This window comes from Ahaetulla prasina, chromosome 2, assembly GCF_028640845.1.
Source record: "Ahaetulla prasina isolate Xishuangbanna chromosome 2, ASM2864084v1, whole genome shotgun sequence".
In the NCBI taxonomy this organism is placed as follows: Eukaryota; Metazoa; Chordata; class Lepidosauria; order Squamata; family Colubridae; genus Ahaetulla; species Ahaetulla prasina.
The window spans coordinates 199,191,666-199,209,278 of record NC_080540.1 but is presented as its reverse complement, the minus strand read 5'-3'; the positions used below and the strand labels follow the sequence as shown (position 1 = coordinate 199,209,278).

Below are 17,613 nucleotides of genomic sequence, written 5' to 3'. Positions count from 1 at the left end.
TTATGTTCAGATGGATATTGAGTATAGCTTGCAGTTCCTCTTCTAATGATGTAAAGTCTAAAAAAACACCAAAGATTTGCATTTGGATGAGAAAGTACTCCAATATATCTTTTTTTAAAAACAAAACAAAACATAAATTGCTTAAAATCTCTTAGTTTACATTAAACTACAATTGTTAGAATAAAATTGTATGATTACTTTAGAATGGTTTTTATAATATGTATTATTATAAACCTAGTTGCAATGATACAGAAAGTGGTCAAATTAGTCCCATTACAAATAATGGAAAATGAAAGAATTTTCAGAGCAATATCAAAACAGCTATTTTATAAAGTTTGAAATAGAAAGGCTGATTTTATTTGAAAATTCCATATTCTGTTTCTAGTGTGAAAATTATAGTGAGAAGGAAATAGTGTTAAGTAGTATTTTGTGTATTTTCTTATAGTTGTACTCCAGAGAGTCTTATTCTGTGCATTCAAATGTGCCTTATTTTGCTATGCAGTTCTGTGAGGTAGAACAAAGTGGAATAATGCAGAAATTGTAAAACCGCAAGCAGAAAAGCATAACTACATGCAATATTTTGATTAAAATTAAAATTGTATTCAAAAATAGAATAACGATTAAATGAAAATATGATATAAATTAATCTCTAAGTGATGTATCACACCAGCCTTAAAAGTTGAACATCTCTGGCCTTTATTTACATTTTGGGACTATTATAAACTTGTCTTCAAAAGTTCTAAACTTTAGCAAAAAGAAAGGGGGAGAAACTATTGCTGGCTTTCTGACAATGGCAGGGAGTGTGTTAAACCAGTGTAAAATTCAATTAAACTGTCTAGCCAGGTTTTTGAAGCTGAAATGCAGACCCTCTCAGTTAAGCTTCTTATTTTCCTGTGACCGACACCAGTGGTTACTGTGTTATGCCAAAATCAACAGGCTGTAAAGCACCTTGTTTCATGCTCCCAGCTGATCAATATTTTTATTTTCCAGGCTTGCCCAGAAATATGGAGGCAGTATCACCTAACAGTAAGTAGAAACACCTTTTTATTTTGTCCTACACCGGGCCTATTTACTCTTCTGTGAACTGCTGACCATAAAATAGAGACAAGGATCTTTTGAGGAAAGTTAATAAAATATCTGATGAGAGTTAGAATTGAAGAATGCAAGAATATCCTATGCTATTTTTTTCTGCCATGTTCTTCTAAACAGTTTTTGTAATAGAAATTACCTGTGGTTAGTACCATATCAGTTTGCTGCTTATAGCTTCTTCAGAAGTACATAACAAGAATGAAATGTCTCCTTTAAACACCAACAATATCAATAAGTGAATCATGGACACTACAGGAACTGTTATAGTTTTACTGTGCCTGTGATTAGTTGCTTTTATGAGATACCAAAATTAGAAATAAAACAAAATTTTAATATCTGTTTACGAGGAAGTTTATAAAGCACAGTCAAAATGTACTACAAAACTTTCACTTTAACTGACTATTAATAGTATTAAATATATTTGTGGTAAACTTCATGTTCTGTTTGGCTTCATAATTTACTTAACTATATCTAAATTTCTCATGGGAAATTGGAATGGCTGTTGGCAGACCATAATAAAAAGATGAACTGGCTCAAGGACAGAACTTATTTCTTCATGGACTGCTTTTTTCTTAGAAGAAAATATAGTTGATAGATGGATGATACATATGGCCACAACAGCGATTTTGAGTTCCCCTATTTTTTTCCTATATTTTGTTTCTTTTTAACCTTATATACTTTCTACAATAATACATTTCTGAAATTTCCTTGATTGTTCATTTCTTTGCAGAATCAGAGATAGCCTGAATATGCATTATTATATAGTATGGCTGAGGTTTTTAACAAATTATGATGTAGCTTCTCTGTTCAAATAGGAATTTAATATGGAGAAACTACATATATTATTATTTGACTACTTCAATGTTAAGGCTGCAAAAAGTATCACTTCTAAAAAAAGTTTTTGTTTTGTTTTTTAAAAATTGCCTCAACTAATTTTTGATGAATTAGTAAGCTTTCATTTAATACTTATACTATCTTTGGGATTCTGAGATGGAAGAATACAATCTGCTTGTGTGATTCTGATAAAGAGCTTTATATTTTTTGTTGGTTCCAATATTGATAGAATAGAATAGAATATTCTTTATTAGCCAAGTGTGACTGGACACATGCAAGGAATTGCAACTACGTAAAAAATAATGTATTATCTATCTAAATTGTTTTCAAAGAACATCATAAAATGAAAATTAAAATACAAAATGTGAAGCTGTTTATATCGATGTATCATGGACATATTTACATTAGTCCTCAAATTTATGAAATAAATACTAATTCATATTTGAATTTATATGCTCATGTTAAAACAATATATTCCACATTTGTCTCTTTAAGTACAGTTGAATCAGATTGCAATATTTTGCAATAAACCAGAATACGAAGCATATAGGAAATCTGCATAAGGAGAACAAATTTAGTGTAACATACAAATATATACCATGTAGATAATCTTTTAATCCTACTTATTATGCATGTTTATCAAAAGGGTTATATAAAATGTGTGGTTATTTTTTCATGCATAAGCAAAATGTCTCTAATTAATTGCTATGAATGCTTCAGATCAATAGAACATATTTGTTATTTCTGAGACTTTGTAAATTTTATTCATTTTTCTCTCTTACTAAGAGAAGGGGTGCCATCTATTGACTCACTGTGGTTACCACAGTCAAAATCATTACCGATAACAATGGCTAAATAAGTAGCTGATCGTTAAGGATTGTCTTTACCTTTTTTGTGACATTTTTGGCATACCAAGTCTTAGTGAAACATTTTCAGAGTGTTGCCAGAATGAAAAATGAAATAAGAGATTTGGAAAGCATGGAAGATTAAGAAATGATACTAAATTGGTTCCTTGCAAATTTGCAAATGACATTTTGTTTTTAGCATTGTTGTATAAAGAAGCCATTGAATGTTAAAATCAACAAATCCACATTGAAGAAAAAGACTTACAACAGATTTTAAATACGAAGTGCAGTCAGATACATTTTAAAATTACAACTGCATTTTCTATAAAAAATATTTCTAATTACCAAACTATCAAGGGTGCATACTATCATAAAGATGATCCAAAAATCAAAACCATTTTTAATTTAGGGCAGGAGTCTCTGTGATTGTCACTGGGTGAATTATATATTTGCTGTCTAGTATGCAACTGTAAATGAATATATAGTATTTAAGGAAAAGACATCATAAATCACATCCCTTTTTACATTATGCATATTAAACATGAGTTCAGATCATTTCATAAATAGCTATGTGCTATTTTCAATATTTTCTATGGCTCATGAAGTATGCACCCTTCAGCCTACATTAACACATTTTTTTTACATGTGAGTTGCAAATCTATTCACACTGCATTTTCCATTAGGTAGGTAAGACCTCTATCCATTTCATCTGGCTTAGAAGCACTTTACTTCCCTGGTCTTCTTGACTTCATATATATCATACTAACATTAAGAAAAATGTGTGACAGTTCTTATTTTAGATGGATTTTATGTTGATGTAAGATTAGTCCCTATAGTCTTATTAATGCAGAGAGTTTGGCCTTGAGTATATATTAGTTGAGATTCAGAAGGGTGTGTATGCCACAGATTCTCCCTTCCACTGGAGAAGGCTGCTATCCAGGAACCATAGGAGACTGCCAACAAAAGATAGAACCATGTATGTACATAAGATGCTTTGGAATAACAATATATATCCTCCTAATAACAATATATATCCTCCTAATATATATCCTCCTAATGGAATGTTCTAGTGGTTCAAGCAGTAGCTGGTAATAATGAAGAGCATCCTGGAAAATCAGTTGTGATTATATACCAGTTACTCTAGCTTCCTTTGTGCTTCCTGAATACTTTTTTTTTTATTAATATACTTACCTTTTGACCATAAGATTTTCAAGTAGATATATGGGAGAGATATTAATATAATATTCAACTCTCTTTTAATTATAATACAATTATAATTGTCAGGTTAGACAACTTTTAATATTGTGATGTTTTCAAAATAGTAGGTGTCATATAAAGCCAGGTAAATCTTGTAAAATCTTATACAATTATGTTTATAAATTATACCAATCCTTTTTAAGGAAAGAGATTATCATCCATTTAAAAGGCAAAGAGTATAATTTATGGATTAGACATAAAATATTACATATGCAATAAGAATTGATTTGGTTTAAAGTCCATTAGAATAAAATGAATTTCAAACAAAAACGAAATTTTATCAGTATATGAACTTCTTTCTGTTTTATTTGTGGTGCTTTTCTTTACATTTAAAGCTATTTGGCAATGGGAGAATTTTTTTTCCAGAGGATTATGGTTTCTTCTGTTACCGTGTTTTGTACATGCAGTAACTTCCTCTCCACCATCTGCTACTTCAGTCCTCTCATTTGTATCACAATCTCTTTCCCCATGATGACCACCAACACATCATCCCAATTTGGCTACTGAACACTGTCATATAAGAAGCTTTAAATTCATGTTTCTGTTCATATATTAATATTAAAAGAGAACATGGAATTTCTATTTGAATAGATATATTTGAAATACATGAAATTACAAAGCATGCTTTGTAATTTTTTTGCTTTCTTATTGAAATTCTGTTAAGACTTTTGTATAAAAAAATAAAGCAATAAGTGAGCAGGTAAATTTGAATTAAATTCTGGATTAAGTATGGATTAAATTCAATATTTAAAAATGAATGTCCCAAAGCACAGCTATATTTAATAGCCCTCCGTTTAAAGAAGTTATAGTAAATTTACAAAGAAGGTGTAGAAAAAAATTCATTTAGGATTTGCCAGATTAGTTGAAAAGGGGTTCCTTGTAATCAGACTAATGGATATTTGCATATATACAGTATATTGATTGTTATAACATGATAATGTTTATAAAAGAGTAGTCTTGTCTTGTTCATTTACAGTAGTTTAAGGAAAAACTGTGCTTGTTTAATCTAAATATAGATTTTGGACTTTTACAGTTCTGTTTCAGTCTTCAAGCCAATCCTTTTCTTTACCCAGAAATAATCTCCAAAGAAAAAGATAGAATGACATTACAAGTACATGTGCCTAGTTTTGCAGTATTCCAATGTTGTACTGAGAACTTAATATTTAGAATTTAACTTTAAAATGCTACCCTACAAAATTCCAATATTAGGTATGTTTATTGTTTACCACAACATTCTTATGGCCAGAGTTGTTGGGGGGCGGGGTTGGATGAACATGGAACTCATTTGAAATGATTACTAACTCCATTGATTTTTTAAAGAAAAACTTCAGTAATAATTAGATTGCCAGTTAAGATATACTTTATACTGAAAGTATAAAACAACAACAGCAACTAAATCCTGACTTATTATTTAACCAAAGTGTGTAAATAAATTATAATAAAAAAGATTTGGTAGATAACATATGGTCATTTTTTTTCTAGGAAACATTACTTTGCATTTTAAAAATGTCATTGAAACTAATTAAATATTTTGTATTAAGTATCAGTATTTCTTTAGTTACATTGTATATAAATACATAATAATATTGAATTAATTCCTTAATTCAATCCTTAATCCTTTTTTTGCTAGATTAGAAGTGTGTATGTATAAAAATGGTATATCTTCCCAAATAACTAACAGTACATTATCTGCTGTGTAACATCAACACCTCTCCCCTACCTGCGGTAATGGCAATACCATAATGAGGTGATATGGCAGCAGTATTTACTTTTAGTGCTGTTTTAGATATTGCAGCTGTAATTATGTATGCATTATTTGGGGAGTAAGTTTCATTTGAATTCAACAGAACTTATTGCTTAACATGCATAGACGCAATAAATGTTTCCAATATGCCAAGATGCTACTCTTCTATTTAAGGCACTTGATAAATAAATAATACTTAATATCATTGAAAATTGAACTGTCATTTATCTGTTGGATTGAGTAAAATGTTTGCAAAAATAACAACAAAAACAATTTCCCCTGTAACGACAGCTCTGTGAGATGGATTGGGTTGAGAGAGTGTGACTAGCCCAAAGTCACCTGGCTGGCTTTCATGCCTGAAGCAGCACTAGAACTTACTGTCTCCTGGCTTCTAGACTGTTGCCTTAACCAATACACCAAACTGGTTATTAATATTAAATGTTAAAGTGTTTCATGTATTTAAATATTTACAGAAAGTTACTATTAGAAGAGAAAATATTCTGTGTCTTCATCGATAGTGCTAAATTCATCGGGAGTTCTCGTCTTACATGGTTACCTCCAGATTTTAAGATTACAAAAGATTGTGGGACAAAAGGGGAGGGAAATTATCACAGTTCCCTTTTTATCAGTATGACCTCTTCATTAGTGTATTAATTGGATACATTGGGGAAATTTTCATATTATTTATTTTCGCTTGTTGGTCACTTGTTTCTAAGGATTGTTATACAGTACCACAAGTGTCCCTTTATGTAGTTGCTGACCACAAAAGCTCCTAATAATAATAGCAGCAGCAACAACAACAATAACAACCATGATTTTCTATTTTTAATTTGTCTTGTTTATAATGGACTTAGAAATATTTCCTGTCTTCTTGTGCCAATCATGTTTTAACGGCTAATTTATCTGCATCTCACTGTGGCAGAATGTGAACAAAGATGCATAGTGAAGACTGATAGCATTGAGACAGTTATATTTTTTTAATCTGTATTTGGATGACTGTCAAATTTGCACTTATGTTCCCTGAGCCAACAGGTGATACATACATCAGAATTAGTTAAGCCACATGGATCTCCTGAACCGGATAAGAGTTATTGTGTCTAAAATGATGCCAAAGTATCTGCTTTAAAAATCAAGATTTTCAAAACATGGTCAGTATTAGAGTAGTCTTTTCACTATTTTTATCATAGTTCAGATTAATGACTCCCTCTCAATTATTACATCTGTTCCAATTTTGTCAAACTACCTTGATTGTCAATTTTTAGATCCTTGTTAATGTTTGCAAATCTATGTGAAACTATTAAAGTAATAGAATGATGTGATGCAAAACTTTAAAAAATAATGATTAATTCAGCATACTGAATTAAAAATGCCCATTTGTTCAAATAAACCCCAATCTTTTCTAAGTTTTTTGGGACAGAGGGAAAATATAGCTTCATTTTTTCTGACTTTTTGAAAAAATAGAATTTTCAGGAGATAAGGTTATTTTTTTTTTTAACAGATTCTTTAGGCTCCAATTAGCCTTTTACTTTTAAAAGTAAAAAAAAAGGCTCTGACGATCAGGCAGTTCAGCTGGGATCGTCAGAGCCTTTTTTTTACCTTTTAAAAGCATTTTTTACAACCCATTTGGCCGAATAGGTTGTTAAAAAATGCTTTTAAAAGTAAAGAAAAAAGTTGCTGACGATCACACAGCTCAGCTGTGATTGTCAGAGCCTCTTTTTTAACCTTTTTTTTTTTTTAAAGTTTTATTTTCATTTTCCAACAACCTATTCAATATACAGTCTCTTATTCAACATTAGTCATTAAATTAAATTTTCATTTGTTACTTATTCGGACCTGCCCAGCTACCACTTCCTTCCTTAACAAACCTTTCCTCCTCCCTTCTCTATTTTCTTCTACTTTCTTCATCCTTCCTCTCCTTCACTTTTCTACGTCCTCTCCTCTTTCCCTACTCTTCTCTTCCACCCTTTCTAACCTCTCTCTTTCCCTTTCTTCTTCCTCTCCTTTCCCCTTTTCTACCTCTCTCTTCCTACCTACTTTCTTCCTTCACTCCTCCTCTCCTCTTCATTCCCTTCTGAAATGGCAGCTGAGCAGCCCGCTTTCATTTCAAATTATTTCTATTTCTTAATTACATATCTTCAATCATTCCTTTACATTGATCCTTCATCTCCCCTCTCCCCTTCCCCCTCCCCTCCCACCCCCGAGACTTCCCAGAACAAAGTACAGGGTATAAAATTAACAATCATAAATTAAAATACAACATAAGTCAAATCCATAGTCACTCCTCTCTCTAAGACCTTAACTCCCTTCCAAAACAGAAAAGTACATTCTTCTTCCAGTCCATTATATATCAGTCCATTCCACTCCTAAAATCTTCAGAATCTTCCAATTAAGTTAGTATTTCAGTTCATCAATAAAATATCTTCATCAATTAAGACCAAATATATCTCCAATCTTCATCGATCAAGACCAAAACGATATTCCATCTTCCAGTATTCATCAGAAATTCTTCTATAATATACCTTTCTTCCTTAAACAGTATCCCAAATATAATTCATATTTCCAGCTTAAATTCTTAAATTTTTATCCAATCTCCAAAAGTAAACAATATTCTATCTTCTCATATCTTTAATATCACTTACATAAATCAAATAACATTGCTAATATTAATATTTCATACATCTGTCAGATAACATTATTAAAATTATAACTTATAACCAAAATATATCAATTATAACAAATTCTATTTAACCAGATACCAACATTACATCCATAAATTTTTCTATCCTCCAAGGGTTAAACAATATTCCATCTTCCCATTCCTTTATACCTCACATATATCAAATAGTGATATACCTAAAATATGTCAGTTATAAAAATTAAACCTATATATATATTAAAAAAAAAAAAGATACCATCAAAATCACATCTTAAGCATTCTCCTTCCCCTTGTCTTCTATCTTACACATTTCCTTACACATTTTCAATCTCCAAAAATATCACTTACATATTGCATATATTAATATTTCTTCAATTTACCTTACATCTATCAAATAACATTATTAAGATTATAACTTATATCCAAAATATATCAATTATAACAATTAAATTCTATTTAACCAGATACCAACATTACATCCATAAATTTTTCTATCCTCCAAGGGTTAAACAATGTCCCATCTTCCCATTCCTTTATACCTCACATATATCAAATAATGATATACCCAAAATAAGTCAGTTGTAAAAATTAAACCCTATATATATATGTTAAAAAAAGAAAATACCATCAAAATCACATCTTAAGCATTCTCCTTCCCCTTGTCTTCTATCTTACACATTTCCTTACACATTTTCTTACACCTTTTCCACCATCTGCTCATCAATCAACTTAACATCTAGCAATAAAGACTTTCCAATCTTTAATATATTGGTGTATAATCTCTTGTTTAAAAACTTATTAAGAAAAGATAAGCCTCAAAAGTTCCTATTAAAAAAAAAAAAGTAATAATAATAATAAAAAAAATCATATTTGAAATGAAGAAGTTTGCAAGATTTTAATAATTAGCTCTGTTTGCTTAAGAATCATTCCTAAACTGTAAAATCTACCAAAAAGAGAGAAAAAAAAATTCCAATAAACTTTTCTTCTTAAACATTGTAATAAAGAAAAAGGTAAAAGGAGAAAAAAATCATTAACAATTCTTGTTCATTCCATTTTAAAAAATAGCTTGTTATGCTCTTCTTCTTTATAATTTCGCTTTCCTTTGTATATTGCAAACGCCATTTTAGATCCACTCAAGTTGAAAGTTAGTTCAAAGGAAAGCTATTTAAGAACTGAAGTTAAGATTTATTACTTGCAAATTCTCTATTAAAAAAAAAAATAAAAGAAAAAATTCCATATTTGAAATGAAGAAGTTTGCAAGATTTTAATAGTTAGTTCTGTTTGCTTAAGAGCCATTCATAAACTGTAAAATCTAAAAAAAATCAATAAACTTTTCTTCTTAAACATTATGATAAAGAAAAAGGTAAAAGGAGAAAAAAATCATTAACAGTTCTTGTTCATTCCATTTTAAAAAAATAGCTTGTTATGCTCTTCTTCTTTATAGTTTCGCTTTCCTTTGTATATTGCAAACGCCATTTTAGATCCACTCAAGTTGAAAGTTAATTCAAAGGAAAGCTATTTAAGAACTGAAGTTAAGATTTATTACTTGCAAATTCTTGCTAGTCCTCCTGCTCTGTTCTGTCTGTGTTGAATTCTCTATTAGGAATAAATCTTGACACAGAGATGGTCGCGCTTCTTGTTCTGTATAAACAGAAGCACCCTGGGCACGGAGTTTCGTCAGGCTAAAGGGAGCTCTCACCCTTGATCCCTGGTTAAATTCCAGGGATCCCGGGAGCTCTACCCAAACCTGACCTCTTCCTCCCCTTCAACTGGGAGAGAATTCCAAACCGTTTGACAGCCCATTTACGCTGTCAGGGACGGTTTGACGAAACCCAGGGCAGACGATCCCAAAGGAACATCCGCGAAGCCTGCGTTGCCAGCGGAAGTCCCTCTTTTTTAACCTTTTAAAAGCATTTTTTAAAAGAAGTGGCAAGCGGGGAAACGGGTGACTGGGCATTGGGTTGGCATGGGCAGGGGGGTGGCAGAGATTTTTGCTACCGGTTCTCCGAACCACACACCAATCTGGTCCGAACCGGGAGCATTTCACCCCTGGTGCACGAGTGCAAATGCAAGCGCACATGACCAAACCCCCAAAATGCAATGTATGTGTGGCCTTCTAAACGGGAGTCCTTCTGATGTCCTCTCTAATTTGAAAGGGGAGAGTAATTTGCTAACTGCTCATTTTTCTGAGGTCTTATATTATTTTACATGTTCTTAAAGAGTTCCTTAATTCTCCATAGCTCCTCTTCAGGGTTGCAACAGAAAGCCAATATTGTAAGTACTCTTTCTGTAAGCAAATTTTTTACGTTGCAGATCAAAATTGTTTTATTTTACAGTAAGTTAAAATGTTTCCCTTTAAGTTATGTATGTATGTGTTTATGACATTTACACAGTTCATTAAAAAAAGAAAAGCTCAAAGCATTTTACAATAAAATAATTTATAGGTAAATTAAACTTTGACCAACTCCAGAGTTCAAGGTTTCTTGTTATACATGTAAGTAGAGCCAAAGCTGTTTTATGAAAAAAAACTGTCCCGTGGCTTTCCTTTGTATAAATGCAAGTGGAAGTTTGGAAAAAGATAAATCAGGTCCTAGAGGTATTTACAAGTATTTACCCTCTTATTTCCCAATGATCTTATGAACATCAGATGTCACATTTCTATTCTTTGCCTTTGGTGTTTTGTTAAGTTCAGAAGTACCTGTTTCTATTTAGAAGCCTGTTTGCTTTTTTGAATATATTATTCCCTTTTGTTGAGAAAGTTGACTCCTCTCTTTCTTTGCCAACTTTGAAACTATAGATGTTATGTATTAACATCCAAAAATTGTGTGGGTATACAGTATTTACCCAAATCTAAAATGAATGATTTGGAAAAAAATTTCTGTATAAAAATTTAGATCTATATGGGTCTACATTAGATAGCCAATGAAATTATATGTACATTCATATAATTGTTTGAGAGGAACTGAAATATAACTGGGATAGACTAAGTATTCCAAATCACTTAATCAAGAATAGTCATCCTTTCTGCCATATCAAGAATGCAATATGTGATTTGCTGTTATCTTTTCTACACTGTGTGTAAGTACCCACCTCTAAATGAAAAAGTCTATATTGTGGATATTCCTGTCTTCTCCGAAAGATTAGAAAGTATAGTGTAAAAATAATTCAAAAACAATAACTTTTAAAAAGAAATAGCAACGTTTTAAAAAATGGTCCCAGTTGTTAAAAGTGGGCCAGAGCTGGTGAAAAAGCAGGATGAATTTAATGAGGATAAAATATTGATACAGAAACGGGTTTGATGTATTACAGGCATTTCCAATCTGTGGCCCCACAAAGTAATTTATTTATAATAAAAATATAAAAAATAAAGGAAGACAATTCCTCTTCATCAATGTAGCCCAGACTAGCGAAAAGGTTGGATACACCTAGTGTAGTGGTTAAGGCCTGACTAGAAACCAGGAAAATTAATTCTGTTATGGCCTTATGCATGGATCACTTTGGGCCAGTCACCATCTCTCAGCCCAATTCATAAACTGAAATGAAGTCTACAGAAAGTGTAAAGTCATGGACATCACAGACTTAATGAAAAATCAAATTATACAAATAGATCAGCTATGTCTTGAGAGTATTGACAGACAAACTGCCAAACTAGCTTTCATAGCTTCAGTGAATCTATATGGACATTACCTCAGTGTGGAGTTCACATTCTAATGAAAAGAATTTATCCCAAAAAAAAAGCAAAAGGTATTAATTACATTGAAGCTGCTAATTTGTAGTAGAATGAATGTAATACAGGCTTGCAAACTTTCCAAACTTAGTTTGCTTCCAGTCTCATGCAGTGAAAAGAAGTGGTAAAAGAAGTGAGCATGCCTTCCATACCTTGAAACATCCATACCATGTGGATGGGTGTAATGGCACCAAGAAGAAAAATGGCCACTAGTTTTCAAAATATATCTAGGCCTGCTAGTTGAACACTTCTACTAGCCAATTCTGAAATTCAGTTTTATGATGATATATTGTAAAATAATATATGCCGTTATTCTATGCATACATTTTTCAATTGCTGAATATCTAACCTTTTTTCTTTTAGCCCATGCTTCCCATTCTACAACTTTTACTTTTCCTATGTCCTGTTTTATATTAGTACTTACAAATGTAATATTTAGAAATCATGTAGACACATGCCTATTTTTCATGCAAGCTGAAAATATAAATAGAAGTGCAAAAAAATAATTGATTTTGGACAATAGGGTGTTTTCGTTATCTTTTATTTACACAATTATAACTTGATCTTTTTTTTCTTCCTGAACTCATCTGTATCATAACTGCAGGTTATTTTATTGAAATTTTATTAAATTCGGTAGTAACTTCTGCAGTTTAAGATGCAACTTGTAAAACATATTGCACATATTTGCCCAGCTGTAGTTTATGAATATGACTTATCAAACAGAATGAAACAGATCGTTGATCTGAAATGCAACATTTCATTTTAAATTAAAAATTCACACACAAAATAAACTAGTAGCTCAAGTAGGAAATTAGACAAAGAAAAGGAAAATAGTATTTTATCCATTCTGATTTTGTTTCTTTACCTCTCACTAATCTCCATTTCTTTATTAATATTTAAGTTTTCACAGTTACCAAAAATGCTTTCAGGTGTAATATTTCTCAGTGATACCAAAAATTGCAAATTTAAATATAATAAAAATCTAGTTTCTGCTCCATTAAACCTGTTTTAAAATGGGGTTTCATTATTTGCTTCTGGATGAGGTTGCCCATTAAATTTTCATCTCATGGAAAAAAAATGATAATGGCCAGTGCCAAGAGATGCACGCTACCAGTATCACAACATGCCTATTGCAGAAATAAAGTATGATATCTGTTCAAGAATTAAATTGAATTCCCAAGGAAGGTGTAGCCACCAAGGCTGGAGTGAAATCTAAAAATTTTCCCTACCAGTTCTATGGGCGTGGCTTAATTGGTGGGTGTGGCTTGGTGGTCAGGTGACTGAATGGGCATGGTCAATAATAATAAATAATAAAAATAATAAAGTATACAAAACTTGGGAGGCACCGGTCTACCTTCTTTAAAAATAGGGGCCCCGGTCTACCAATTGCCTTTTATTGAGAGGCACTGGTCTACCAAGTGCCCTTTTTTTGGCAGGCACCGGTCTACCTTCTTTAAAAATAGAGGCCCCAGTCTACCAATTGCCTTTTATTGAGAGGCACCGGTCTACCAAGTGCCTTTTACTGAGAGGCACCGGTCTACCAAGTGCCTTTTTTTTGGCAGGCACCAGTCTACCTTCTTTAAAAATAGAGGCACTGGTCTACTAGCTGCCTACAGCGCGATCAGCTGTAGGGCAGCCCTTTGAAGTGCCGTGGCAGTCATTTAAGGCCGTTTGCAGCTATATCACCACCGAGTGCTTCAGGGACAGAGAAGAGGAACAACGAGGCGTGGGCAGTGGGGGGGGGCAGGGATTTTTTGCTACTGGTTCTCCGAACTACCTGCCCCCATCGCTACCGGATCGCGCGATCCGGTCTGAACCGGGAGCTTTTCACCCTTGCACCAAGGGGAATCTCATGTCACTCTAATCTTCTAATGGAAGTTAAGTCCTCTTCTTATAACACCCTTTTAAGTCTCAGTATCATCTGTTCTCTTAATGTATGCCTTTCTTATGCCAGTGAAGGAAGTTACATTAACCAGCATATTGTAGACTGACTGCGAGCAAATGTCCATGTAAATCCTGTTATGATATAAAGTAATATTTGATAGTTTATTTGGATGAATAGATCTCTAAATGGATTGTTCCATAGCAAAATGGAACATAGCAGAATTTTAGAGTCCTCTTTTAATGGACCCCTTTGGCCTCTTCCTTTACCTACTTTAGACCTTTGAACAACAATAAATGAACTGTTTCCAATGTTAAAATCTTGCTGGTGAATAACTGTCTTGATGGATCCAATTCTAATTGAGGATTGATTCATCAATTTCATATTTTAAATAAAAGCAAGTTTAAAAATGGCTGACTGGTCCTTCCCATTAGGACTTTTTCTGTGTTAGTTGTCTGTAGCAACTGCCTCTATAGCCAGGTTCTGTTTTGGTTTTATTCTAGTCTCTTAGCCTTAACCTGAAAAGTGTGTTTCTTGGCCAAATACTTAACATGCTATTTTATGCTTTTTAATTTGGTCTAATATATTGCAAGCCTCACTTCATTCACTGGAAGAACTGATACCACTGGAATTGGCATTAGCTCTTCCAATGACTGTAATTTGTTGTGTTCATTAGTTATCAATGTTTTGTTTTCTTTGCACATTGCTCTGGTTGGTTTTTTTTTCAGGAAATGTTTGGATTCATTTTTCATGAGAGAGTGTATAACAGTTCTTTTTAATATATATATAACTTGTACAGCAATTAAAATGTTTTTTCATCCTCAATTCAAATAAATTAATTCTTAGTTTATTTGTGGAAAAAATACATAGAGAAGTCTTTCACAATGACTCCCAATTATATGAGTTAAGTTGGCTTGAAAGTCTTTTTCCAATCATACTTCTTGCTTATTAGAACATGATAAACAACCATGGAGAGAGTTCTCTAATTTTTTTAAGCTATACATGCTAACAGGAAGAGTTGTTGGTGTGTATTAATGTAATGATTTTTAAATGTTCAGCCAAAATTCTAGTTGAGCGTTTAATGCAGTCCAGCCAACCTTCAATCATGGTAAATTTCACCTTAGTTAATTAAATGTTCTGCTTTTCAGATCATATTGCCTCAGGAAGTGACTTATATCAGTAAGGAATTCATTGAAGAGCTAGTAGCATGCACTATGTATTAATTGAAAAGATGAAACATGTTCTGAGATTTACAAAGCAAGTTGCAAAAAGAGAAAAGAAAAAATAGAAACTAATTTGTTCAACAGTGCAAAAATGCTTTCTTTAGAAAAGTGTTTTCTTTTTGGTGTCTTTAAGTGTTGAATCTTAGTGAGTACCTGAACAGGTTCATCAAGTTTCCTTGACAAGATTTTTCAGAAGTGGTTTGCCCTTGCCTCCTTCCTAGGCTGAAAGAGATTGACTGACCCCAAGTCATCCAGCTGATTTTGTGCAGGACTAGAACTCACGTCTTCTTGGTTTCTAACTCAGTGTCTTAACTAAACTATTATACCAAACAGTCTCTTAGAGAAGGTACAAGTGACATTTCTGGACAGAGTGCCACATACAGTTTGCTGCGGCCCACATTTCTCCCCTCCCACACCCCCAAGTGAGATTAAGGCAGAGAGAAGTGGATTGGGCCAGGGGGAAAAGGTTCACATTTTAAAAGAAGCATTTAATTTATTACAGTTACTAAATACAATTAATGTTATGGCTGACAAAGTCAGAAAAACACGGTCAGATTGAATTACTAATTCTTTGGAAGATCACTAGGAAATAGTAACATTGTTGGCTAGGCTAGGAAATTAAAGCAAGTCTTTAAAAAAAGGCAAAGAAATATGTCTTTCATGTTGCTTTTGCAAAATCTGTATTCCACAAATACATCAGCAGAAGTTGAGCTCAACCTGAAGAAGACTTTGCCTTTAACACAATTATTCTCCGTGCATTTAATAATTTTCATCTTTCATATAAATAGTGCAGATATTTAATAGTCCTCTGGCCATGGGCAGAATGCTTGCTCCTTTGATTTTGCTATTAACAGTCACATCGGACATCTTTCTGGCAGCTGTTTGTTAAAATCTCCAGAAACTGAAATTCTAGTTAAACAGAGAGCTATTGACTTCTGAAACAGCATTTGAAAGTTATGCTAACTTGGATTCATTAATACTCATAGTTGTAATCAGCACCCACTATAATATGTACTATGTAATAAACAGCTTAAGATAGTACATTATTAATCTTGAAAGCCCTGGGGCCTTTTCCATCAAAAGGCAGAGCATTTTGGTTTTGTCCCATCCAGCAGTCATAATGTTGCAGCAGTCCTTCTTATAAAACAGAACAAAATAAAACAAAACAAAACAAAACACAGCCCTTGGCTATGAAAGTGTTCAGCATCTCTTATTTTACATCATCAGTGTTTATTGACAATATGTAATTTCTGCAAAGTTGGATTCTTCATCTCCCTTCCCCCCAAATTCCAAATGTGGTTTGGGCAAAAATCATGTTAATGTTCATAGAGATTTTTTGTCAAAAAAAAAAGACAGTGATTCTTCACTAGCTCAAAAGCATCTCTGTAGTTTTGTGGTCCTAAAATGGCTACTGGGTTTGGAAGTAAGCTGACTTATTTTTAGCTCAGCTGCGTGTAACTTGAAATGCAAAAAAACAAAAGAAAGGAAATGTTTTTTGCAGCAATGAAGCTCAGCTAACTTGGGGGCAAGACACAAAGTTCCCTCTTTGGAAGGAACTCTTGCTGTAAAGGAGGTCCTTTAAGGGGAATTCTGGCCTCATTTGCAAGAAATGAAATCAATAAGAATACTGTTTTCCCTCTTCACTTTAAATATTGTGTGCCTGAGACTCCTTTAGTGATTTTTATTACAGTACTGCCACCATAAAACCATCTTCTAAATTGTGAAACTGAAAGGATATTTGATTGCTACAGGATCAGTAGTAGTGAAATGTGTTTTTGTTTTTGTTTTTGCAGTTCTGGTGGGAAAATAGCATTGATTGGCTAGTTGTCTGGCTATACAGTTATGGGTCACCTGACTCCCAACCTCTCTGGTCAGCTTACAATTAAAAATATGAAATACAAAACACAATAAAGAAATAGCCAAGTCTTTAATAGTTTCCTGAATGCCATGGGAGGCATCTGGACTTGCGGGAGTGGGGGTTGGGAGGCGGGTAACATTCTAGAGGGCACACATGTTTCAGTAAAGGCCTACTTTCTGGATCTACAAGTTGACCCAGAGATTGCCCATTGTGCCCAATCACACCAGACTGTCTCCAGCATTTTATATGAGAGTTCCATGTCTTAACTGGTGTGAAGGCCACTGGCAGATACTGTGCATATCAAACTACATCTGTTTATTTGTTTGTTTGTTTATTCATACATACAATTTATGTATGGTTGTCTGGGCAGTGGCAATGATTTTGGGTTAAAACAATTATTTAATGCAATTAATAATTGCCTGAGTTGCAATTCCCACTTACAGTAAAACTTACCTGATGGCACAACTCACCTAACTTCATAGCCTAAGGGCCTTTTGG

General features: G+C 32.9%; 1 protein-coding gene across 1 annotated transcript in view; it reads left to right on the top strand.

Moving 5' to 3' along the window:
* ZCCHC7 (zinc finger CCHC-type containing 7) overlaps positions 1-17,613 on the top strand; it is a 147,869-nt gene that overhangs the window by 98,659 nt on the left and 31,597 nt on the right. Inside the window, exon 6 of the mRNA XM_058169440.1 lies at positions 991-1,026. Coding sequence (XP_058025423.1) covers positions 991-1,026 — 36 coding nt within the window. The remainder of the gene's footprint in view (positions 1-990; positions 1,027-17,613) is intronic.